Source organism: Ooceraea biroi, chromosome 6, assembly GCF_003672135.1.
Source record: "Ooceraea biroi isolate clonal line C1 chromosome 6, Obir_v5.4, whole genome shotgun sequence".
Lineage (NCBI taxonomy): Eukaryota > Metazoa > Arthropoda > Insecta > Hymenoptera > Formicidae > Ooceraea > Ooceraea biroi.
This window is the reverse complement of record NC_039511.1, coordinates 4715648-4736657: the sequence shown is the minus strand read 5'-3', so window position 1 is coordinate 4736657 and position 21010 is coordinate 4715648. Positions and strand designations below refer to the sequence as shown.

Genomic DNA, 21010 nt, shown 5'->3' with positions numbered 1-21010 from the left:
CTTATTATAAAAAACAAAAACATAATTTCAAATAATTTTAAAGCATTTTACCAGAATGGGAATTTTCCAAAGTATAACTCTAAATTTTGATAATCAAGATTGTCCGTTTTATCATTATCGCTACATTAGCTTTATCTTGACCCATGTTCCCCAGCTCCTCTAATTTCCGCGCAACTTTATAACTTCCTTTGAGCTTCTCTTTCTCATCTTCAGCAAGCTCCAGGTACCGGGGAAGCCGACTTTCACAATTGCTTAGCACGATATTTTTACTCGTCGCTTTTTCCATTCTTTATCAGATCTGCCGCTTCGGTCTCGAGCATTCGCTGTTTCTTACGCGCTTTTATCTCTTCCGGTCTTATGTGCATTTGAATTTGTTCTTCGCACAACTCTGCAAAAAGACCTTGCATTTCCGGCTTTATAAGTCTGTCAATAACATATACAAGTTATTAGAGAAAGTTTCCGATATTTTTATCTTAATTTACAATTATTAAAGTAATTATTATTCATAAATAATCAGTGACTATAGTCATACCTAGACATGGTATTATAAACTTGAGGTACAAGGCACAAAACATCGCTGCTTGCATAAATTAGCATAACACGAGTCATAGGCCGCCGGGACCAATAGCGTTGATCTTTGCGATAAATATTTTTCACTTTTTCTTTAAGTGGATTACACGGAGCACCATAATGGTCACACAAAGTGTTCAGATTAACGTTTTTAACTTTGTACACAGGTTTTCCCGTTTCTTGAAACTGAAGCACTGCGTGCGCAGCCTACGCCAGATATTACAATTTCATATAATTGGAATGGATGTGTATAATATTATTTTATATAAAGGATTAGTAATAAAAGATACAAATAAATACCTGTGTATCAAAAACGTTTGTCAACGTAATTTTATACTGATTGTACAGATTGATACTGTCATTAGTACAATCATGAATCACCTACAAAAATAAAAAATTGTAGTTTTATAACTGATGCAATTATAATGTTTTAATAATGGTAATAATAAATAATGGTACAACTAAATAATGTATTATATCTCATACATATTTTGTCATATCAAATCCTTGCCTTAAGAACATTTTTATGTTCCAACAGCTTTTGGAGACCTCCAGCCTGAATGAGACTTGGACATGTGAATAAATCAAACACGTACGCTTGGCCGCTCATCGTACCAACCTGGACAAGAGTCAACTGTCCCTTGATACCAAGATTTATGCCCTCGCAGTCGAAGGATACGACTACCTTGCCATCGGAGGGAGGCTTGCGAGGATTTATTATATCCTTTATAATTTGAGCACTTTCTCCTGGAGTCGCTATCACCCTGGTCTGCTCCAGCACTTCCAAATCCCACGCGTCACTTCGATTGCTAATAAGTAGAACATTTTATAAATACTTCACACTGGACATGGTCTATGCAAAGTTTCTTTTATATAAAATTAAGTACTTACTATTCATTAGACATACTTCGTAAGCTCTCGACAGAGAAATTGTCTGTCCTGAAAAATAACACGTTCGACGGACCGCCGGTTGGACTCGAGTGAAGTTGCCTCTTTCGAACATGATGACAATACGCGAAAGAGGTTACCTCTCGCAACTTTCTGTTTCTCTTGAATGTTGTAAGAAAGTACGTGCATCCTTTTATTACACGCGTTGACAAGTTGATACTTAGCATATTATTATGTTTTTATATAAAAAATCTGCGATTATTATTAACACATGCGCTATCGAGACACGATACATTCATACTCACGATCTTATCTTTTTCGTCCGTGGTCTACTAACTACTATTAAGCTATAATATGCATATTTCTTCTCAAGACACTTTATAATTGTATAAACAAAATTTAGGAAGTTAATAACATTAGCGGTTTAATATATAGAAAATATTATTTTTGTGGAGAAAAAGTGGAAACTAATGTTGCAGAGTGCAGGAATTTTACAGTTTCAATCCTTGCCTCAACGTCATAAACACCAAGATGGGAACTTAAAGATATCCAATCCAATCAGTACAAAACGAAAAAAAGAAAGCTATAAATTAAGAATAAATGATATGCATAAATCTTCCTTTGTAATATTCTTTATTACGTACATTTTGTTTTAGATTTTATTTCGCATCTAGTATATGCAACGAATTAGTCATTGTTAATAATTATATGAATCAGCATTCTTTCGTATAAATATTTTTGTAATGTTCCTTGTTTAGTGTATATATATAATATAATATATATATATTTATATAATTACCATACAATGATATGAATCCGTTATAAAATAATTCAAATGACAAACTGTAGTTCATCTTTAACATATATCGCTCGCTTGAATCGATTTACCCAGATAATTAGAAAAGAAAATGCGATATATAGTAATAAATATACGGAAATGGCATTGAAACATTTTCTTTTCTGAAAACCAGGGTGAACAATAACAAACTAATGAATAAACCCACAAACTAGATTACCGCGTAGAAAATACTGTACAATTCTTCTGTCAATCCTTTGCAGTCATCTGATTTAAAATACATTCAGTTTTGCAGCAGATTTCCATTAAAAATATTCATTACTCGTTAACGCAAATATTTGGATGATCAACACCTTTTTAATAAACAAGTAACAAATAATTTAAGTTAACAGTAATTAAATTGAATTAAAAATCGCAATAGTCTCACATACTTTATATCATTATTGTGCTTTATAATTAATATACGAGTGTAAGGGATAAAAATATGAATGATTGTCGATATACAGAAATCTTTATTATTGTTTAATTTATAAATGTACATCTAATATATATTTATAGGAATTTGTATTACATATTGCATGTTTTCGAGAATTAAAAGGAATGTAAAGAACCCAAGAACTTTAATGCGAGTAGAATTAAACTCGAATCTGAGGATGCTCATTTTACATTTGTACACAAAATTCTATTCATAGATTGTTTTACATATATTATTTAAATAACGCAATATTTTGTAACTGAAATTTCGGTATATCGAGAATCATTTATGTTAATAAATGTAATCAGGGTTGCCCTAATTTTAAATAACATAACATGCAAATAGCTGCCACCGAACAATATAATTTAGATTGCCAAATGTATTCCTATACATTTGGCGCGATGAACTAAATTGCACTTTCTAATAGCAATGCGATTATGCATTCTCTAAAAAGGAATTCTTACACAATTATTATCTCCATATTACTTTCCTCCCCAATTATAATGTCAAGATGTATATATTATCTACGTCAAAATACTATAAGGAACACCTGATGTACTGTTTCATTCTCAAGAATCTCAATTTTGTAAAATTATTACTAACAGTTTTTTTTTAAATTATTACTAACGCGACATTTTGATTAGATTAAAACAATTCATGCAGATTGTCCAGAACATACTACAACAGTTCCTGGCATACTTTATGAATGGCGTACGAGACAGTCGAATAATTTGATCCTAGTTGAGCCTCATACCCTTCTGAGTGATAGTAAATAATGAGAATGCGTCAATGTTCTATCTACATAATTTTTCTTTCAGCTATTCTCATAATAATTTTTGCTCTTTAGTACATGTCAAAAAAGATTATGCAATTGATAGTAAATATATTAACATGTACTTTTATTCGTGTGTAAAGTATTGCACTAAAAGCACCTGTGATCTAGGATGGTAATGAATTATTTCGATCTTTTGAAATTGTCACTTGGCTAGATACTGGCAGTTTACATTATTAATGATATGATATGCTATTATGAGTGTATGGATGCATAGATCTACGTGATGCGACGAGCAATACGTCGATCTTATTTAGAACTATTTGATCATAATTATTCATTGGAAGTGCGAGAGCGTAAATATTCAAGCACATACTTAAATAGACATATAAAATGTATCTATTTCTTAATTCGTTTATATTGTACATACTTTATATTAACTTGGCACTTGTATAGCTAGCATATACGAAAATAAGTTATATATTTGTGTTTAATCGATGTAAGGAAGAGGTCTGTGTGAGTTTATTTCGCGTGCATAAGCTTATATCCCGTGGGGAAAAGCGTTTGCTTGTTAAATAGACGCCGTTAGTCACTCTATTTACTGCCGATGATCCGTCTCTTTTGGCAAGTGACGCTAAGAGAGTAGGCCGTACAAAACACAAGAGTCAGCGATTTTAATGCAGTACTTCACTCATAAAAAATTTCGTTTCGCAATGATATGCATTCTGTTATTTCCATAACGCTGTTATATAAAAGCGTCCACCAATCGTTATTCTTACGTAAACAATTTTTGAACGGGATTTTTCTATCAACAAATGTATATACGCTTTGCCTAAAGTATAGCTTTACACGTTTTTCCTTCCTTCGCAATTTAATTTCCAGTCTCAAACATAAAACACTGTATATTGCGATTGGCAAAATTGTTATTCTGCGGTCAATCAAAATCTTGTCCGCACTTACATTATTCAACAAGATTTGGTCTTTCTTGAAGAAGTAAAAGAAAGATAATCTTTAGGCGCGAATAATAAACGTACAATACAACCTCGTATAAAAATTAATAACCTTTCTCCAAGAATCTGTTCATTATACAGTCAGATCTGGAAAGGCGTGTATAACAAGGCCTATTCGTTTAAGACACTTTTAAGGGCGCAGATGCCAAAAAGCATACGTTGTGAATTTCGCCAGTTCTCTGCTCGATGAATCTCGTTAAATTACGTAAAATAGATATCAATTTCAACTACTTCTTCCCCTTTTATGCATTCCTCATTTTTTGTATAAAAAATCTATAAATGGCAAAAAGAAATCTTCGACTACCTTCACAGCGGCTGTAATACCTACTTTTTTGGCGAATTCTGCAATCTTACTCTCTCTTTCTCCTCTTCGCTGACGAAGATTCTAGTAATTACTATATCACCAGTGCTAAGCGTTTGACAAGCCACGTTAGTCACGGTAGCCTGGCGGTTTGTACGTGGGCTGTCGGTCTTATCGCCCTGACACGTGCACGCGCATTTCGTAGGTGACGCATCTACGTTGTTGGCAGAAAGTTGGTCAGTCGCGGAGCTAGTAACAGCCGAGAGTATAGCTTCCAGCTTCTCGATCTTTTCCAATTTGTCCATATGACCATCCGATAGTATTTCATCCATCATTTGCATCGACTCGGTCAAGCTCGGAGTATCAGCACTTCGTGGCGACAATATACCACCTAGAAGTTGTAATTAACATTAGGAAACATACATTATATATACATATAATTATAACAAGTTTGCATTAAAAAAATAATTCTTATTATAAAAAACAAAAACAAAATTTTTAATAATTTTAAATCATTTTACCAGAATGAGAATTTTCCGAGGTATAACTTTCTAAACTCTGATACTCGGGATCGTCCGTTTTATCATCATCATCATCATCGCTACTATCAGCTTTATCTTGACCCATGTTCTCCAGCTTCTCCAATTTCCGCGCAACTTTATAACTTCCTTTGAGCTTCTCTTTTTCATCTTCGGTAAGATCCAGGTATCGGAGAAGCCGAATCTCACGATTGCTTAGCACGATATTTTTACTCGTCGCTTCTTCCATCCTCTTTTTCAGATCTGCCACTTCGGTCTCGACCTTTCGCTGTTTCTTACGCGCTTTTACCTCTACCGGTCTTATGTGCATTTGAATTTGTTCTTCGCACAACTCTGCAAACAGACCTTGCATTTCCGGCTTTATAAGTCTGTCAATAACATATACAAGTTATTAGAGAAATTGTTCGATATTTTTATCTTAATTTACAATTATTAAAGTAATTATTGTTCATAAATAATCAGTGACTATAGTCATACCTAGACATGGCATTATAAACTTGAGGTACAAGGCACAAAACATCGCTGCTCGCGTAAATTAGCATATCACGAGTCATAGGCCGCCGGGACCAATAGCGTTGATCTTTGCGATAAATATTTTTCAATTGTTCTTTAAGTGGATTACACGGAGCACCATAATGGTCACACAAAGTGTTCAGATTAACGTTTTTAACTTTGTACACAGGTTTTCCCGTTTCTTGAAACTGAAGCACTGCGTGCGCAGCCTATGCCAGATATTACAATTTCATTTAATTGGATTGGATATATAATATTATTTTATATAAAAGATAAACATTAAATACCTGTGTATCAAAAACGTTCGTCAACGTAATTTTATACTGATTGTACAGATTGACACTGTCATTTCTACAATCATGAATCACCTGCAAAAGTAAATAACTGCAGTTTTATAATTGATACAATTAATAATGTTTTAATAATTGCTGCAACTAAATAATGAATTACATCTCATACGTATTTCGTTATATCAAGTCCTTACCTTAATAACATTTTTATGTTCCAACAGCTTTTGGAGACCTCCAGCCTGAACGAGACTCGGACATGTGAATAAATCAAACACGTACGCTTGGCCGCTCATCGTACCAACCTGCACGAGAGTCAACTGTCCCTTGACACCGAGATTTATGCCCTCGCAGTCGAAGGATACGACCACCTTGCCGTCGGGGGGAGGCTTGCGAGGATTTATTATATCCTCTACAATTTGAGCACTTTCTCGCGGAGTCGCTATCACCCTGGTCTGTTGCAGCACTTTCAACTTCCACGCGTCACCCATCTGTGCAGTCTGCAGACTGCGATCCCGCTCCGTGTTGTCCGCCAGAGTCCTCATAACGATCGTATTGAACCTCTGCTTGAGGCTCTGCTGCTGCAAACTCACGGGTGGCGAGTTATTGTTATTGCTTTCGACAGGCAACGTGTACGCATTCTGCTGCGAATTCGACTGAGACGTGGTATTATTCAGGCAGGCACTTTCCGACTGGCTTGGGGGCGACTGAGAGAACTGGATCCTGCTCGGCGGTATAATCGGCACGGCGTTCGTCACGCTGTTGCTCTGACTTCGTTGATTGCCTGCTTCGCTTGTCTGCTTCGCTTTCGCAACCGCTGGTTCCGTCACCGAAGACTTTGGTCGGCTTATCAACGTGACCAGATTGGTCTGCACGTGAAACGCATCCGGGAACATCTTTATGAAGGTAGACAAATCCTGCGGCGTTTTGAATATGCTCGTCCAACTCTCGTGGGTGAATTTATCATTGACCATACTGAACAACTGGTCTATGAGAATCGGACCCTTCTGCTCGATGCACGCGCAGAAGAAGTCCAACAGCTTCGCCGTAACGTCCGGGTCTATCGGAATGTCCGGTTCTAATTCGTGGAAGGGTTCCGGCTTCATGCCTTCGTATTGCTTCAATATTACATTATCCTCACTGATTACGAACGCGTCCGGGTACTTTAAAAGAAAATCACGAAATTCCTTGTAGTGTTGACCGGATATGTGTCTGACTTCCGGCGAGGCTTGCGATCGATGGCCCAGGAGGCTCTTGATGGGAACTTCGGTGCCTACTCCGTACTGCAACAGCTTATTTGTAAAGTATTCCACGGCTTCGCGGGCATAGTCGCGTTTACCCGATTTACTTCCACTCTCCTCTTCCACGACCGTCTGGAGCGTATTGACGGACACGTAATCACCGTCGATCAAGAACAGCGACGGATATTGCGCTAGAAATTTCTTAAGGCCACTTTGCGATCCTCCCGCTATCTGACGCATCTCCTTCGTGAAGCCCTTCGCCCCGAATTGGCAACTCAGGTCATGCAATGTCCGTGGACCGCCTTTGTCCATCAACCGTTCAAAGAAGAAGAGAAGAGTCATATTCCTGACCATTTCATACTCCGAGCTATCCATCTTTGTATATATATAATTGCACCGTCAAGGAATATTTATACTTATCACAACTTCTTCAAAATATGTCAAGATGCTTTCTAAAACAGGTAATGCAAGCAATTTTTTAAAATTGTTAGAGCAATTATTGTTTCCAAAAATTGAAACTAAAAATTCTTGGCGATGATATACTCACTGTCATAGTAAAATTGAAGTATCAAAGATATATAGATGCATCACTAAGTTATCACCATTTTTTTTATTTATGTCTGTACGAAAAATATATCAATAATTCGCCGATGCTGTTTGGTAGATATGGTGTTTTTTAAGATTGAGCGATTTCCAATTGAATTGAAGAATCTCATAACCAGCATAATGGAGGAAAAGGCAGATCTAAGCGAAAAAAAAAGAAGAAAAGAAACGATGCATGAAATATTATTTTGCAAATAGTATACGCTGAGAATAGTATTCGCCGTGTGCCATCGAAATGTTATAATAGTTACCTTAATCCCGATGTGGGTAAAATTACATTACAATAATTACAGTCTCCCTTCAGTCATTATTGATCGTTTCTGTATACCTTTCAGAAACGATACATTATAAGATCTTCCTCCTCCTCCCCCTCCTATGAATAACATGAATGATGTTAATAGGATCAGTTTAAGCTAAAGAACATTAAGAAATCTTCTGACGCACGATCTAACTCGACGAGTGCGAATATCTTGTAGAAATTAGCGCCAAAATTGCTCACAGTCGAAATTATAAAATCATTCACGCGAGATGCAAACAAGTGTCATATCGCGTGTCATACTCGAGGCATATGCTTTTCGCATCGTCTGAATCGTCGTGCAACAATATTCACGCGCTAGAATGGACATCGTGAGAGATTAATGGTCTTAAGGAATAAATCTCGTAAAATTCGCATCTCATTAGGAGCGCGCGAAGGTTGTGAAAAAGCCGCATATTTCTAGACAGTGCGATTTTTATGGGTCAAACAGTGCTCGCATAGCAGCGGGGCAAACGAACGAGCGAAACGGCGAACGATTCCTGTGACTCTCGGGCGACTTCAAGCCGTTTCCGCGATCTTGTTCCAGCTGTGTTGCTTATCGTATCGAGCACTTCGCCGAAGAAATATTGCGGTGTACCTTAGCAGTGATGCACGACAGAATCGCAGTTAACCCCAATGCGGTGCAACACGTAACATATCTCGGAGCATACCCAGCCTTGTCAATGAATTTTCGCTTGGGAAAAACACCGCCAGAGGGAGAATTGTCGGCGTATTCGGTCGGCCGATACACCGACTTTAAATTACAAAATTCTGAAAATGGAACAATGAATCTGGATATTATTCCTTTCTCTCAAAGCATCGTTACGTTATTGGATAATGACTTTGAAAGAAGCATTTGCGAATTGTTCCACATAAAAATAAAAAGAACGTTTGATTTTGGAGCGAAGCGCTTCTGCGACATCTGCCAAGATTTCCTAGAGCTATTAAAGGGGAAGCTGGAGTTGCTAGTGAACTATTTTTTCACTATAGCGATGGTAATTGCAGTTTCGAAAATTCTCTTTATTGCTTGTGCAGAATAAAAAATCCTTTTCCACAAATGAAGTATAGATAGAAAGAAAGCCCGCTCTACAGGACTTTATATTCAAAATGGAAAAAAGTTAAAAACTTGCATTTGTCTTTTCTAACTTTTTTCCATTTTGAGTATAAAGTCCTGTAGAGAGGACTTTCTTTCTATCTATACTTCATTTGTGGAAAAGGATTTTTTATTCTGCACAAGCAATAAAGAGAATTTTCGAAACTGCAATTACCATCACTATAGTGAAAAAATAGTTTACTAGCAACTCCAGCATCCCCTTAAGACTCTCGACAAACTTCAAAGATAACGTACCCACCCTATGCTGACGATAACGGTGCGCTTTTATTACAAAAATTCACTTTCCATATCAGCGGCATTCTCATAAGTATTAGCATTCGATTCATGTAAAAATAGAAGAAGAACCGGAAAAGATTTATCTCTCTCTCTCTCTCTCTCTCATTCCACAACCAATAAGGTGAGAATTAGAATTCATATATTTCATCGATAAAACAGACTTCCAGGATCCCTTTTATGCAGTAATAGCTCCACAGAATTCCGCTATGAGTCTTTACTATCTGTGAAACAGGAGGTAATAGTACGACTCAATGGCAAATCAGACACAGTTTTATTTTTATGTAATACAATTCAGTAATGTGTCAGAATTTTATTTTTATATAGTGCAAAAATAACAGATCAGAAGAAGTTTATATTTATAACAGCACTCAATAGCATATTAGACAAATTTCTATTTCCATGTTATGTTTACTATAATTATCTCGCAAATATAATTTTAATCGGATAAAGTCAAAGCATTTGAATCGTTTAAAACATTTAACATTATGTAACACAAATTAAGTTGAACAGTAAAGTTTAATTGTATCTGATTAAAATAATACATAACGCATTAATATTTTCAAGTGTTTAACTCAGCGTTCATATATTACATGATTCTGATACAAAATCCACGTTACTATTATGTATGCACGAGTTCAAAAACCGGGCTCGGTAGTATGCGCCATGCCGCGCATTTGATTTACGTTTCCCGCTTTCCAGGGATGGCCGCTCTCCAACGGCGGCCATCTTGCGCGTGCAAAGCCTGCGCACGGATCCGTAATTTACGATTTGTTCGTACGCATAAACTCTTTTCGGTTTAACGATAAGTTTTCGCGCGACGCACGTCATCGCGATCCATGAGCCCTCCTCGGCGATCGTCTCGATCGGGTTCCGCTGGCCAACGGTACAAACGGGTCGAAACATCGCGCGGCAAAAAGATCAAAACGATCGCGACAGAGAGAGAGAAAGTGGGCGGAGTTTGGCTGTGTCAGGTTCGCAACAAAGACGTAGTGTGCCGCGCGTTAGTCCCGAGAGCGGGTTTGGTCTACGTTAAGGGACGACGTATTGCCCGAGCATCGTCGAGAAGCGGGCGGTTATTGTCTGGAACGATGTCGTCCGCACGATCGCGGACGTGGAGGAGGTTATGAGATCGCGGCGGCGAGCGTCGAGGTCACGTCGTAAATAAGCCGAGTGCGCACGCGCACAACGACTCGTTCCGAGAGGGAAAGGAAGAGACGCGACGGCCGACGCGCGAGGCAGATGCATGAGAGGCTTTGATTGGCCACGGCGGCTGTTATGGCCGCCCGATTGGCGTACGCGAGAGTATCCGAGGCACACCGACGCGCATGTACGCCCGCGAGCCGCGGCAGCGTAGCAGTCGCTCGAGCGACCGAGAGTAGCGAGAAGAGCGACGGAAACGGTCGGTCCGCGCGCGTCTTCGTTTCCTAGTAAAGACGGAGGATCTCGAGTGTGACGCCGCGACGCGAATGGTTCTGGAAAGCGACGCTGATCTTCCTCTGCCGTAACGAAAGAAACCAACAAGGAAGTGATAAAGAGAGAGAGAGAGAGAGAAAGGAGAGATATAATTATATATATATATATACACACATAGGTATATATACACACATAGTGAAGACGTCTTGACGAGGGGAGGAGTGCGGGCCGGGCGCGACGCCGACCGTCTCGACACAACCGCGTATACGTAAAATCCGACAATCCGTCAAAGTTTAAGGCCGCTGAAGACAACAGTTTCAGCTTGCTCTATATTATGTATACCAGATTTTAGAAACCGATAATTAAAAGGCGCGAGTGCATAAGTCGCATAAGCGGAATAGTGGAAGGAACGGACGAAGACGCAAGATCGGAGGGTGGAAGGTAAGCGCGCGACGCGAGAGCGAGTGAGGCGCGCGAGAGTGACAGAGACCGGGGCGAGAGCAAGAAAGACAGAAACGAAACGGAGAGTCAAGACTGCCGAACGATACGTTCAGAGGGACAAAGACCACGGCGGCAGCATAACCTCCAAGGGCGTTTGCGCCACGCGTTTCGGGAATTGCTGCGCGAGGCAGCGGTGCGTGAAGTCACGAGGTATTCGAGGCGACAGAGATCGAGTGTGTGTGTGTGAGAGAGATAGAGAGAAAGCCAGACGGAAGGAGACAGAGTATATTTTTGCAAGTGTGCAACGCACGTCTCACGGGCTTTTGTATGCGGATGCCGATTGCCCGAGGTTGCGGTCTGGAAGAGGGAGGAGAAGAGAGATAGACGCACGTGCGAGCATCGCCACGAGCAAGAAGTCAACGGCACTTCCGGTGCATCGCGCTCGGTACCGTGCGCGGGATCGAACTCACGGCCGTGAGCAGCACGAATCCGTTCGACTTTGTCGCGCGTTCTTCCGCGACACCTGGTATACGAGCAAACGCGTAGGTGCGTGCACAGCAGCAGTGCCGACGCGAGTGCGTTCCGTCGGTCGGTCGTTCGTTTTCGGCGGCGCGCGGCGGGTCGGAGTACACGTAAACATACGCGACACAGCCCCACGCGCGCGAGCACGGTGGCCGGCTGATCAGCGCCGAGAGCGGAGCAGCGAGTCCGGTTGATGGATGAGACTGGCAGGATGCTGCAACACGGAGGATCAGGTGTGGGTCTGATGGGTGGGAACCAGGGCCAGACGGCGCAGAACACCGCTGGCTACGGGAGCATGGGTCCTGTCGACGGCACCGCGGCCCAGGGCCCGGACCAGGCAGTCGAGGCGAGGAAACAGGACATCGGCGAGATCCTGCAGCAGATCATGAACATCACGGATCAGAGCCTGGACGAGGCGCAAGCGAGGTACACGCACAGGCTCCTTTTCGCTCCGCCATTTTTTAATGTGCTTGCGCGCGAGATGCGTCTGTTAATGTGTCTCGGAGTCATTCGGCCCCTTTCCTCTGCGCAGCTTCACCGTTTGTCTGCTCTGTCCCTAACGTTCACGTGAACTTCGAAAGATTCGGAGGCGTGAGTATCGATACTCGTACACTCGGGACGCGCGACGTACGTTTGTGTTCCGACTGCATTAGTGACGTGACGTTTAATTGCCGTGCGATTATTTTCGCGCCGGCGATGATACGTTGAAGTAGAAGTTACGTTTATGGCTCGTTAACCGTCGCGAATTAAAGATTTAATAGTACTCTCGATTTACGAGGTCGATTCGTTATCCGGGAAGTACTGTGTAAATGAAATTCCCATAAAACCAAGATGATGTTCGCGTATAAAATACGGTGCACGCGGTTTTATTTCGAGTTTCGGATTACGGGATAATTTCATGGAAGCGCATTAAACCGCGCACGGGTCGCGGAGGTATATCCGGCGCGTGTTGCTCCTCCTCGTCGGCTCGCACGGTGTCGCGCGCGAGGAGCGGCGTCTCCATGTCCGTTTTCTCCTTGCGCCTTGTAAAATTAAAAATTTTAATTATCGAATATATGGAGCGTACGTTTCCTTTGCAGTCAATTAATTACACGTCTCGTGAAACGCGAGGTATTCGACGACGATGAATGATAATCCACTAGCTACGCGCGGCTTATCCGTGTGTACTTACACGAATTGCTCGCGCGCGCGTTACTCATTAGCGCGTTAATCAGCCCAATTTATCTTATGTATATAATATGTGTCGGTGTACACATCCCCTTTATCTGTTTACGCTAATTTGACATCGAAAGACGCGGGCTGCGAGACCTTTATCTGGATCTACGATCTATCGATCGGCGCGGCAAGTAAACGGAAGGCGCGCTCTCTGTCACAGAGTGTTAAAAGTAAATAAAATAACGCTCGATGACACGCGGACTCGAGCACCTTGCGTCCAGCCGTATCGTCTAGGCACACAGGCATCTGGCTGACTGTAAGCTCACGCATACACCTGACCGCCTCGCGTGTGCGTTAACTTATTAAGCAAAGTTAACATGCGTCCGCATGTTCGGTGCGCCCACAAAGAATACCAGATGTGCCTCCCACGAATATACGTGTGTTTTAGAATGGCGCAGCGGCAGAGAGTGCTCTCGTAATTTCGCCGCGTGCGCTAAATACTAGCCACTTAAACGCCGTCCCGAATTAAGTTAATGCTTTTATTAGCACCGAGCCGCTAATCTTAATGACGATAAGTATAATTTGAGCATAATTTGGCACAATAGCACAATAATGCAGGACGACTCGGACGCGTCTCATCCTTCTGTGTTTTTAATTCAAATCAATTTTCACAATCTGTATCACGTATTATCGGTTTCTGTTGCATGATTCTTCAGTTTTGCACACGATTTTCATCGGCGATACGTTTCAATTAATTCGCACGCGTCTGTTTGCCATGCTTGCAGGAAACACACCTTGAACTGCCATAGAATGAAGCCTGCTCTGTTTTCCGTTCTCTGCGAAATCAAGGAGAAGACAGGTGAGTGATTTGTTCGCTCTTTTTCCCTGCTCGAATCGTTAGAGTTCACGTGCGAACGACTCGCAACATTTCGTGCCGCGCTAACGAATGAATGGAATTTTTAAATGAGTCAATTTCGGTTGCGATGCGTCCGCGCTCGCAACGTGCCTTTCCACAGAGACCAGAGATTCCAACGAATCTCGCTCGTATCGAGTCGACAAAACCAGATCGTACGTAACCGTGTATGCATGTATGTATATGTTTCACGCGACGCGGAAATCGAATGTTGCGAGGATACATTATTATTTCTGCAGCGTCATTGATTATATCTGCGCACCAGTGGAGTTTCATTCCATTTCCCCGTGCGCGCGAGTTATTGTGTGTCATAAATCATCGGTCTTATTTAAAACCATGACTTTCGGTGCCCAGTGTTGTCCGGAATTGATTTTTAAATTGCGTTTTTAGTTCGGGATCGATCGGCAGCATCGCGATTTCAATACAATTTCGGACATGTATTGTGTACATGCGAAAAGAATTTTTACGTTTGGTCGCTTTGCAAAAACAATCTACAAAGGAAGAATGCTATAACGAGCAACAAGCTATACTTCGTAATCATCAATTCCGGATTAACAATAATTTATTTTTCGACCAAAATAAAACACCATCTTGCACCATATCTAGATTATTTAAACGAAATCGAGTAGTTTCTGAATTTCAAGTTTGTTGTATCGCGTATCGATCTTCTTAATCGTTTTGTAATATGAAGTCCTTATGTTGATACTCTGCGCCGCTTTGGATCATTATCATTGTGCGCGAACAGCAGTTGATATGCGAGCTATTGTGGCGGTTTATGAGCGCGATATAGGCCGAAATCGAGAAATCGGAAGAGATCCCTATCTGCGACAGCGCGGCCTGCGTTTACGCTCCCTTCGACCACCCCACAGTCGAACGACCCCTTCGCCCATTCGAAACTCGTAAACATAATTTTTATGCGATGTTTGGATTACTTTTACGCGCGGATCAAGAGACCGCGAAACGTGCAATTATTTTCGGGGGATGCGATCAGGGCAGAGGCAGGAGGAAAAAGAGAGGGCGGGGGAGGTTTCGAGAAGAAAGCTCGGTGGGGAGTTGCCGGCTACGTCAAAAGTATTTGCTGCCCGGCGGGGGTGGGAAAACCACACCACGCCCCTCATGCTAAGCTACCCTCTTTCACATCACTTCGCCGACGAGTATGCGTGCATGCACAGACGTATACACACTCGCGCGATTGTACACGCAAGTAGCCACGGGGGTGTCGTTGACAAGGGCACAAGTTGTGACGTCAAGAATGACATTCTACGTTCGTGCGACGTTACACTATTTCGATAATAATCGAGAAGGGTATTGGGTGCACCCATAACGAAAGGGGATGATGTCCTTTTCGATGGCTTAGGAGATAAATGAGATCGCTATCGATTGTTCTTCGGATGTGATCATATTTTTGCCGATGCATCTTTATTAGACCTCGTTAGAATTTAATGTATTGCTAAAGGAAAACGAATCGACAACGAAACGAATTGTATCGGAGATTGATTTGAAAGAAAGTTGAGGAGAGGGCAGAAAGCGAGAGGGAAAATCCAGTCGGAGTTTATCGTAAACAAAGAGGACGATCAAAGTATGATGAACACTCGAGACGATGAATCGTTTTAATGGTCCTGTATCTTTTACGAGAGTTCCGGGTCGGCTGTGCACGGTGCACGCGTGCGCCCACGGAAAAATGCGCCGAGGACTCTCTCGCGCTGCGAGAGGTAAAAGAGATAGTCGAGTTTATGGGCGATGGCTGACGAGGTAGTGAAAAAGTACTAAACCGAGAAGAGCAGATAAACGCTATGTTAAGCAGACCGTTTTTACCAGCCATTTAATATAATCGGCTCTCGCGTTCGCCCGCTCACTCGCTCACTTACGCGCTCGTCACTTTGATAACTTCGTATCCAGAGCTGTACGTGGTGAAACCGTATGGTTAACCGTACAGGGAATCAAATGGTCGATATTGTGTGTTGCATTCACTGTTGAACGCACCGTGCAATTACGACGCATGCAACTAAGGCGACTCGTGTGATCCGAGTTAATGGGGGCTGTCCTAGTTTCCTCGAGTATCGCGCGATCGGATCGATCGGAACACGAGGAGTCAAAGTAAAACCACCGAATCACGATTTGTCACGGTCGAATTGGGAGAAGCGCTTTTCCGCCGTGGCACGCTGATCTTCGAAAACCTGTTTCGGACAACGCGCCGCTCAGGACGATTTCCCGTGGGACCTGCGTGGATCCCGAATACCGAAGAACGACGGGAATAAGAAACGGGGGTGAAGGGAGAGGGGAATCGGGCCGGCCCGAAATCCGCAGGATTTCTCGACTCGCCTTTCAACCCGTGGTCCCAATCCCTTCTCTCGTCCTTTCATGCGGACAGCTCCTTCGCTGCATAATCCTCCTCCGATGTTGGCGCGCTAAAAATCTGGAGAGTGTCGAGCCTCGCGCGGGTCAAAACCCTCGGGCTGAGTGCGCGCGGGCGCGCGAGTGAATAGCCATTTTGGTAATTATCGGACGCGGAATCATCGAACGATAAACCTTTCGGTGCGCGCGCTCGCCACTGCACGCACCGATAAAACGAAATTAATCCGCGGGCAAACACGAATAATTCGGCCGAATAATAATCCCCGCGTCGCTGCCATTAATCACGGATCGGCCGATATTGATTTCGCGCGGCGCGCACTCCGATTGGCCGACTTTGCTTACGGTTCGTCATTGCGCGCGTAACGCACGTGCGTCTCGTCGATGCGTACGTGATCGGTTATATAGGATGCTTTGTTTGTATGGGTTTTTCTACAGACTGCCGATTTATTTCATTGTGAAATGGCATTTTCACTCACCCTCGCTTCTGCTGGTTTTGAAACCGCGATAATCCGTGCTTTAACAATTAAAAATCCATACTCGATTTGGTCGCCAACGATAATTCTATTTCCTCTCGCACACGCGTTAGCCAATGAAACATTTGTTATTACAATGTAAAACAATGTTTTCCGTTGTTGCTACGTGCTGCCGCTCGATATTTTCGTTGCAGCACATTTTCGCAAGAGAAATCTCGTTTTACATGCATCAACGAGCGATTTAAAGTACATTTTGATCATTTTATAAACAAGCGATTTATTTCCTGCGGGTTTTAATGTAAAGGCACGACCTCTACACCGCGCACTATGCGTGATAATATTAATTCGAAAGGCGAAACGCAGAGTTGTACCCGTACCGAGGCTCAGAGCGTATTGCATTTTGCTGCAACCGGCCGACCTTGATTTCACGGAGCGCACTTCACGCTGGATTCACCCTCGCCCTTATCTCCCGTAATTAATAGTTCCGTCTGCTTCCATTTATTATATGAGCGCGACATCGAGCTTTCCTCAACACAGCGGATGCAAAATATCTGCTCGTGTGTATCCCGCTTCTCTGTCGCGAACGATTAAAAATGTATTCGGTGTACATTTGTGCCTTGTTAGATGCACGATCTGCAATTTCCGATGAAAATTTCGAAGAAAATGGGATCGTCAGAATAAAAGGATATGTATATTTAAGATGTCAGATGTGCATTTGATATAGAATTAAAAGACACATTGGAAACAATAAGTAGTAATTGGAAAAGTTAAGTTGTGCGCATGATACTTCGTTACGACCTACAATGTATAAAATTGTTACAATGTACAAAACGTAGCTTCGGTTTTCGAGAGGTTTGACGCCGCTCATTCTGGCTCTCCAGCTGGAATGTCGTTCCCCTAGCTTCGCTTTCCTTTTCTTCTTATTCCCGCGCCTTTCGTGCTCCCTACTGCCCCTGCTCCCTCTCTCTTTTACTCCTCCCCTTCCCCTCTCCGTTTATCTCTCTGTCTCTCTGTCTATCTCTCCATCTCCGTCTCTTCTTCATCGGCGATCCTCACATGCAGATGGGGTTCCAGCATCCAAGGTGAACCGGCCCCCTCGTTTTTTCCTTTCCGTTGCCTTTTCTCTCGCTCTCTGCTTCTTCCTCCATCGCGTCTCTTCTCGAATCTCTTCGCGAACTTCACGAAGTGGACTAACGAGATTTGTCCGATTCCAGATGCCGCGCTGTATCGCGCGTGCTGATTTATCGCAAAAACTCGCACGTTCACGATAAATCGCGGAGAATGCGTAATTCCCTTTTGCCGGCGGCACGGAGACGTTTCGTTAATGAGCGCGCTCGTTCCCGCGTTCATCGTTCCGCGGAAAGCACGCCTCGTTGTTTCCCATGAGTCGCCTTAATTAACTTCGACGATTACGCGTAACGCATTCGTTAATTACGGCGCGCGAGACCGCTCGCGGCTCCGTGACGGGCAAAAGACGGCCCGCGATACGCGCGAATTACCATGTATACAGCGCGCCTATAAAAGCTGATAAGAACCGGGCGGTCTCGTATTATCAAGTAGCGAAATTACCGTAATACCTGCTTATAGATAACATAAGTACACATTGTTCGTGAGCTATTGTTGGATTTTATCTGCGCGCGCCGATTGCTGTTCTGCTCTCTCTTTCTTTCTCGTCTTTTCCAATCAGACTGTCAATTGCTTAGACCAACAAATCGTTACATGCGATCGTTATTCGTCCGATTTAGAAAATAGATGCGTCGTCCACGGACGTGGACGTGCATTTTCAAATGCAGGAGCTTCCTGCGTACTGCGATACTGATACAAGGGAACAAAAGGAAGAACTCGAGACAGGAGAGGGAGAGAGAGAAAGAGAGCAGGAATGAGGAGCTATTGTGCTGTCAAGTCGTACACGACAGTTGCACCGCGATACCGTTAACAGAATTGCATTTAAGTCTCTTTAATTGCACGGAGTTGCTGACCGGAAGCCGTCGTTATGGTCATTGCTCTCGTGGCGGGAACACGTTCTTATTATTTGGTGCTTCGATTTGAGGTCGATAGCGAGCTTTGTTAAAGCAGTCTCTTCGAGTGCGAGAAATGTTTTTGACGTGAAAAGAGTTGGCACACTTTGCCTCTCACAATTTCGACAAATAAGCAAATATACTTGGGTCGCCAAAATCGACGGATAAACGACGACCAACAAAGACGAGGAGAGAGGAGGACCGCTTTGTGGAATTCGTCGCGCTGTGACATGCTGCGCGCGTGCTTTGTGTGTCTCTGTGTATGTGTGGGTGGGTGCAGGAGGTCGATTTAACAAACCATACGTTACGTCACGATAAAATCTCGCAAACCTATAAACTTCGAGCTCGAGCTAGGTGCGGGTACGTTATATCATAAAAATCCAGTAAAATAAGCTCGTAAACCAGAGCAAGAGGGAAAAAGGGAGAGAAAGAGAGAATGCGGCTCGTGTTGTCGCGATACAATAAAAATTCAGCCCGCGGGTACGTGCGTGCCACACGCGCGCGCGTACACGATATTTTAGAGTACGCATCCGAGAGATCACGAAGCTCGAATTACGAACGGGCTACTACCATTCCATGCAAATTGTTGTGCGAGCGCAGTTGGAAAAATGACACGCGATAACGCAAAATGATCGCTTTTGAAATTCGGGACATGTTTACCGCTTAACTGTAACCCCGCATTTGCAATACACGTATTTACATTCCTTTCGATTAATCGTGTTTGCAACAATATTATAGTTTTTAGCAAAGTTACGAAATGTTTTCGTGTCGTATCGTGCAACGTATCTTACGCGCGCGTTACAGATAGATTAAGTAATTTTTGCTCTTGCGTGAAAAACCGTGGGATAGATACATCTCGCGTTTTTTTCTGGATTCAATTTATCGGGGCGCCGGCTCGACTACTCCGGGGATCTTAGATGATCTCGGCCGGTGCATTCACCGTTTCGGTGTGGACGAGAGAGAAGAGTGATCTTTCGAGAGGCTAATTGGAAGACTCTCGAGGGCTACTCTCGGCGCTCCTATACGCGCGCCGTGGGCCGGCGTTCTCTTAATCGTATGGTAATTCTATGGAGATTGCATGGGGCGCGGAGAAGCTCGTAGCCCGGGATCGTTAGGCCCTTTTTCGTTCCCGCTGGGACCTAAACTCGCCCCTGCCTCCCGCCAACCGATCTTCAACTTCCCTACGACCCAAGTGTTCTGCTAGCCGGCTTCCAATCATCCCTCCCGCCCCGCGCCCGTCATCATCGTCCTCCCCCCAAAGGAGATTTATTTTTCGTTGCGCTCATCTCGTTGCCCCCGTCAAATATAAACCCGCAAGAGATATGATTAACTCACTTCTCGCTTGCTTGAAGTGGACCCTATCGATAGTTCGGCTATTAATAGGTGATTCGAGTTGTTTTTTGCGCGATGCAAAGACAGGAACTTGATATAATTTCTGTTATATTTGCTGGTTTTTATACTTAATTGACTTAATTCATAATTAAACTGTTCAATGACTCACCATGTCAAGTGAAATAACCATCAATGTTTAGTGTAACTCGCGACGAGACATAGCTTACAACTGTATCGAAGTTTCACCGTCGCCTAAGCGCGTTCTCTGGCTTTTCCCTCTTACATTCTTCTTAGACGCGAGAGTAGAGACCCGAAGTGACAGGTGAATGACGTGCCACCCTCGAGAGGAGGGATAACAATAACCTCGTGCTGCTCCTCGCCGCGAAATAACTATTATTCTGCCTCGTTTTCATACATGCAGGCGACTTGAGACACGCGACGACCTCACAATCGCCACTGTCAGTTCGCGTTGGAAAGAAGCCTGCGATTATGTGCGCGCGAGCGCGCGCCTATTCCACGTGCATATGTATATATGGATATAGATATGTATATATATGTGTGTGCATGTGCATGTGAACGCCACTTACTCTGTCGTGCGTAAATGCGAGCGTTATCGTTGATCTAACTCCATTCCAATTCTGTCGGAGTACCAGATGACAGGAGAGTGACAGCTCATCCTCAATGCGAGCTCCCCTGCCCCGTCGTACG

The 21010-nt window shown here is 43.0% G+C and overlaps 3 protein-coding genes across 11 annotated transcripts in view; 1 reads left to right on the top strand and 2 right to left on the bottom strand.

The window, feature by feature from the left end:
• Window positions 1-37: 37 nt before the first annotated feature.
• Window positions 38-1994, bottom strand: LOC105281915. The gene is given in 8 exon segments (XM_026970444.1): window positions 38-77; window positions 79-124; window positions 127-290; window positions 292-423; window positions 533-777; window positions 871-951; window positions 1082-1379; window positions 1462-1994. Coding segments are annotated over 8 exon segments (1230 nt in total). The 5' UTR covers window positions 1686-1994.
• Window positions 1995-2746: 752 nt separating this feature from the next.
• On the bottom strand, window positions 2747-8994 carry LOC105281905 (egalitarian protein homolog). The gene is made up of 8 exons (XM_011343483.3): window positions 8889-8994; window positions 8247-8368; window positions 7940-8136; window positions 6349-7844; window positions 6152-6232; window positions 5829-6073; window positions 5334-5719; window positions 2747-5203 (listed from the first exon to the last, which is right to left on the bottom strand). The coding sequence occupies exons 4-8, from the start codon at window positions 7765-7767 to the stop codon at window positions 4836-4838; spliced, it is 2499 nt and encodes an 832-aa protein (XP_011341785.1). The 5' UTR covers window positions 7768-7844; window positions 7940-8136; window positions 8247-8368; window positions 8889-8994; the 3' UTR covers window positions 2747-4835.
• Window positions 8995-10394: 1400 nt separating this feature from the next.
• The window catches only part of LOC105281864 (homeobox protein extradenticle), a 46752-nt gene continuing 36136 nt past the window's right edge, over window positions 10395-21010 (top strand). For 6 of the 9 annotated variants that reach the window (XM_026970055.1, XM_026970054.1, XM_011343441.3 and 3 more), the window contains exons 1-2: window positions 10396-12482; window positions 13997-14070. In XM_026970055.1, the coding sequence (XP_026825856.1) occupies window positions 12250-12482; window positions 13997-14070 (307 nt within the window). In that variant the 5' untranslated portion in view covers window positions 10396-12249. Of the gene's footprint in view, window positions 12483-13996; window positions 14071-21010 lie in introns of all 9 variants that reach the window. The other 3 variants (XM_011343423.3, XM_011343432.3, XM_011343446.3) reach the window with 2 other exon arrangements.

What these genes read in the sequence shown, in the direction of transcription:
- LOC105281905 (XM_011343483.3), bottom strand. Translation starts at nt 7,767, where the DNA reads ATGGATAGCTCGGAGTATGAAATGGTCAGGAATATGACTCTTCTCTTC. An exon ending in CGAACGTTTTTGATACACAG is followed by an intron (nt 6,074 to 6,151) that starts GTATTTAATGTT and finishes TATCTGGCATAG; the next exon opens with GCTGCGCACGCAGTGCTTCA. An exon ending in GTTTATAATGCCATGTCTAG is followed by an intron (nt 5,720 to 5,828) that starts GTATGACTATAG and finishes TGTTATTGACAG; the next exon opens with ACTTATAAAGCCGGAAATGC.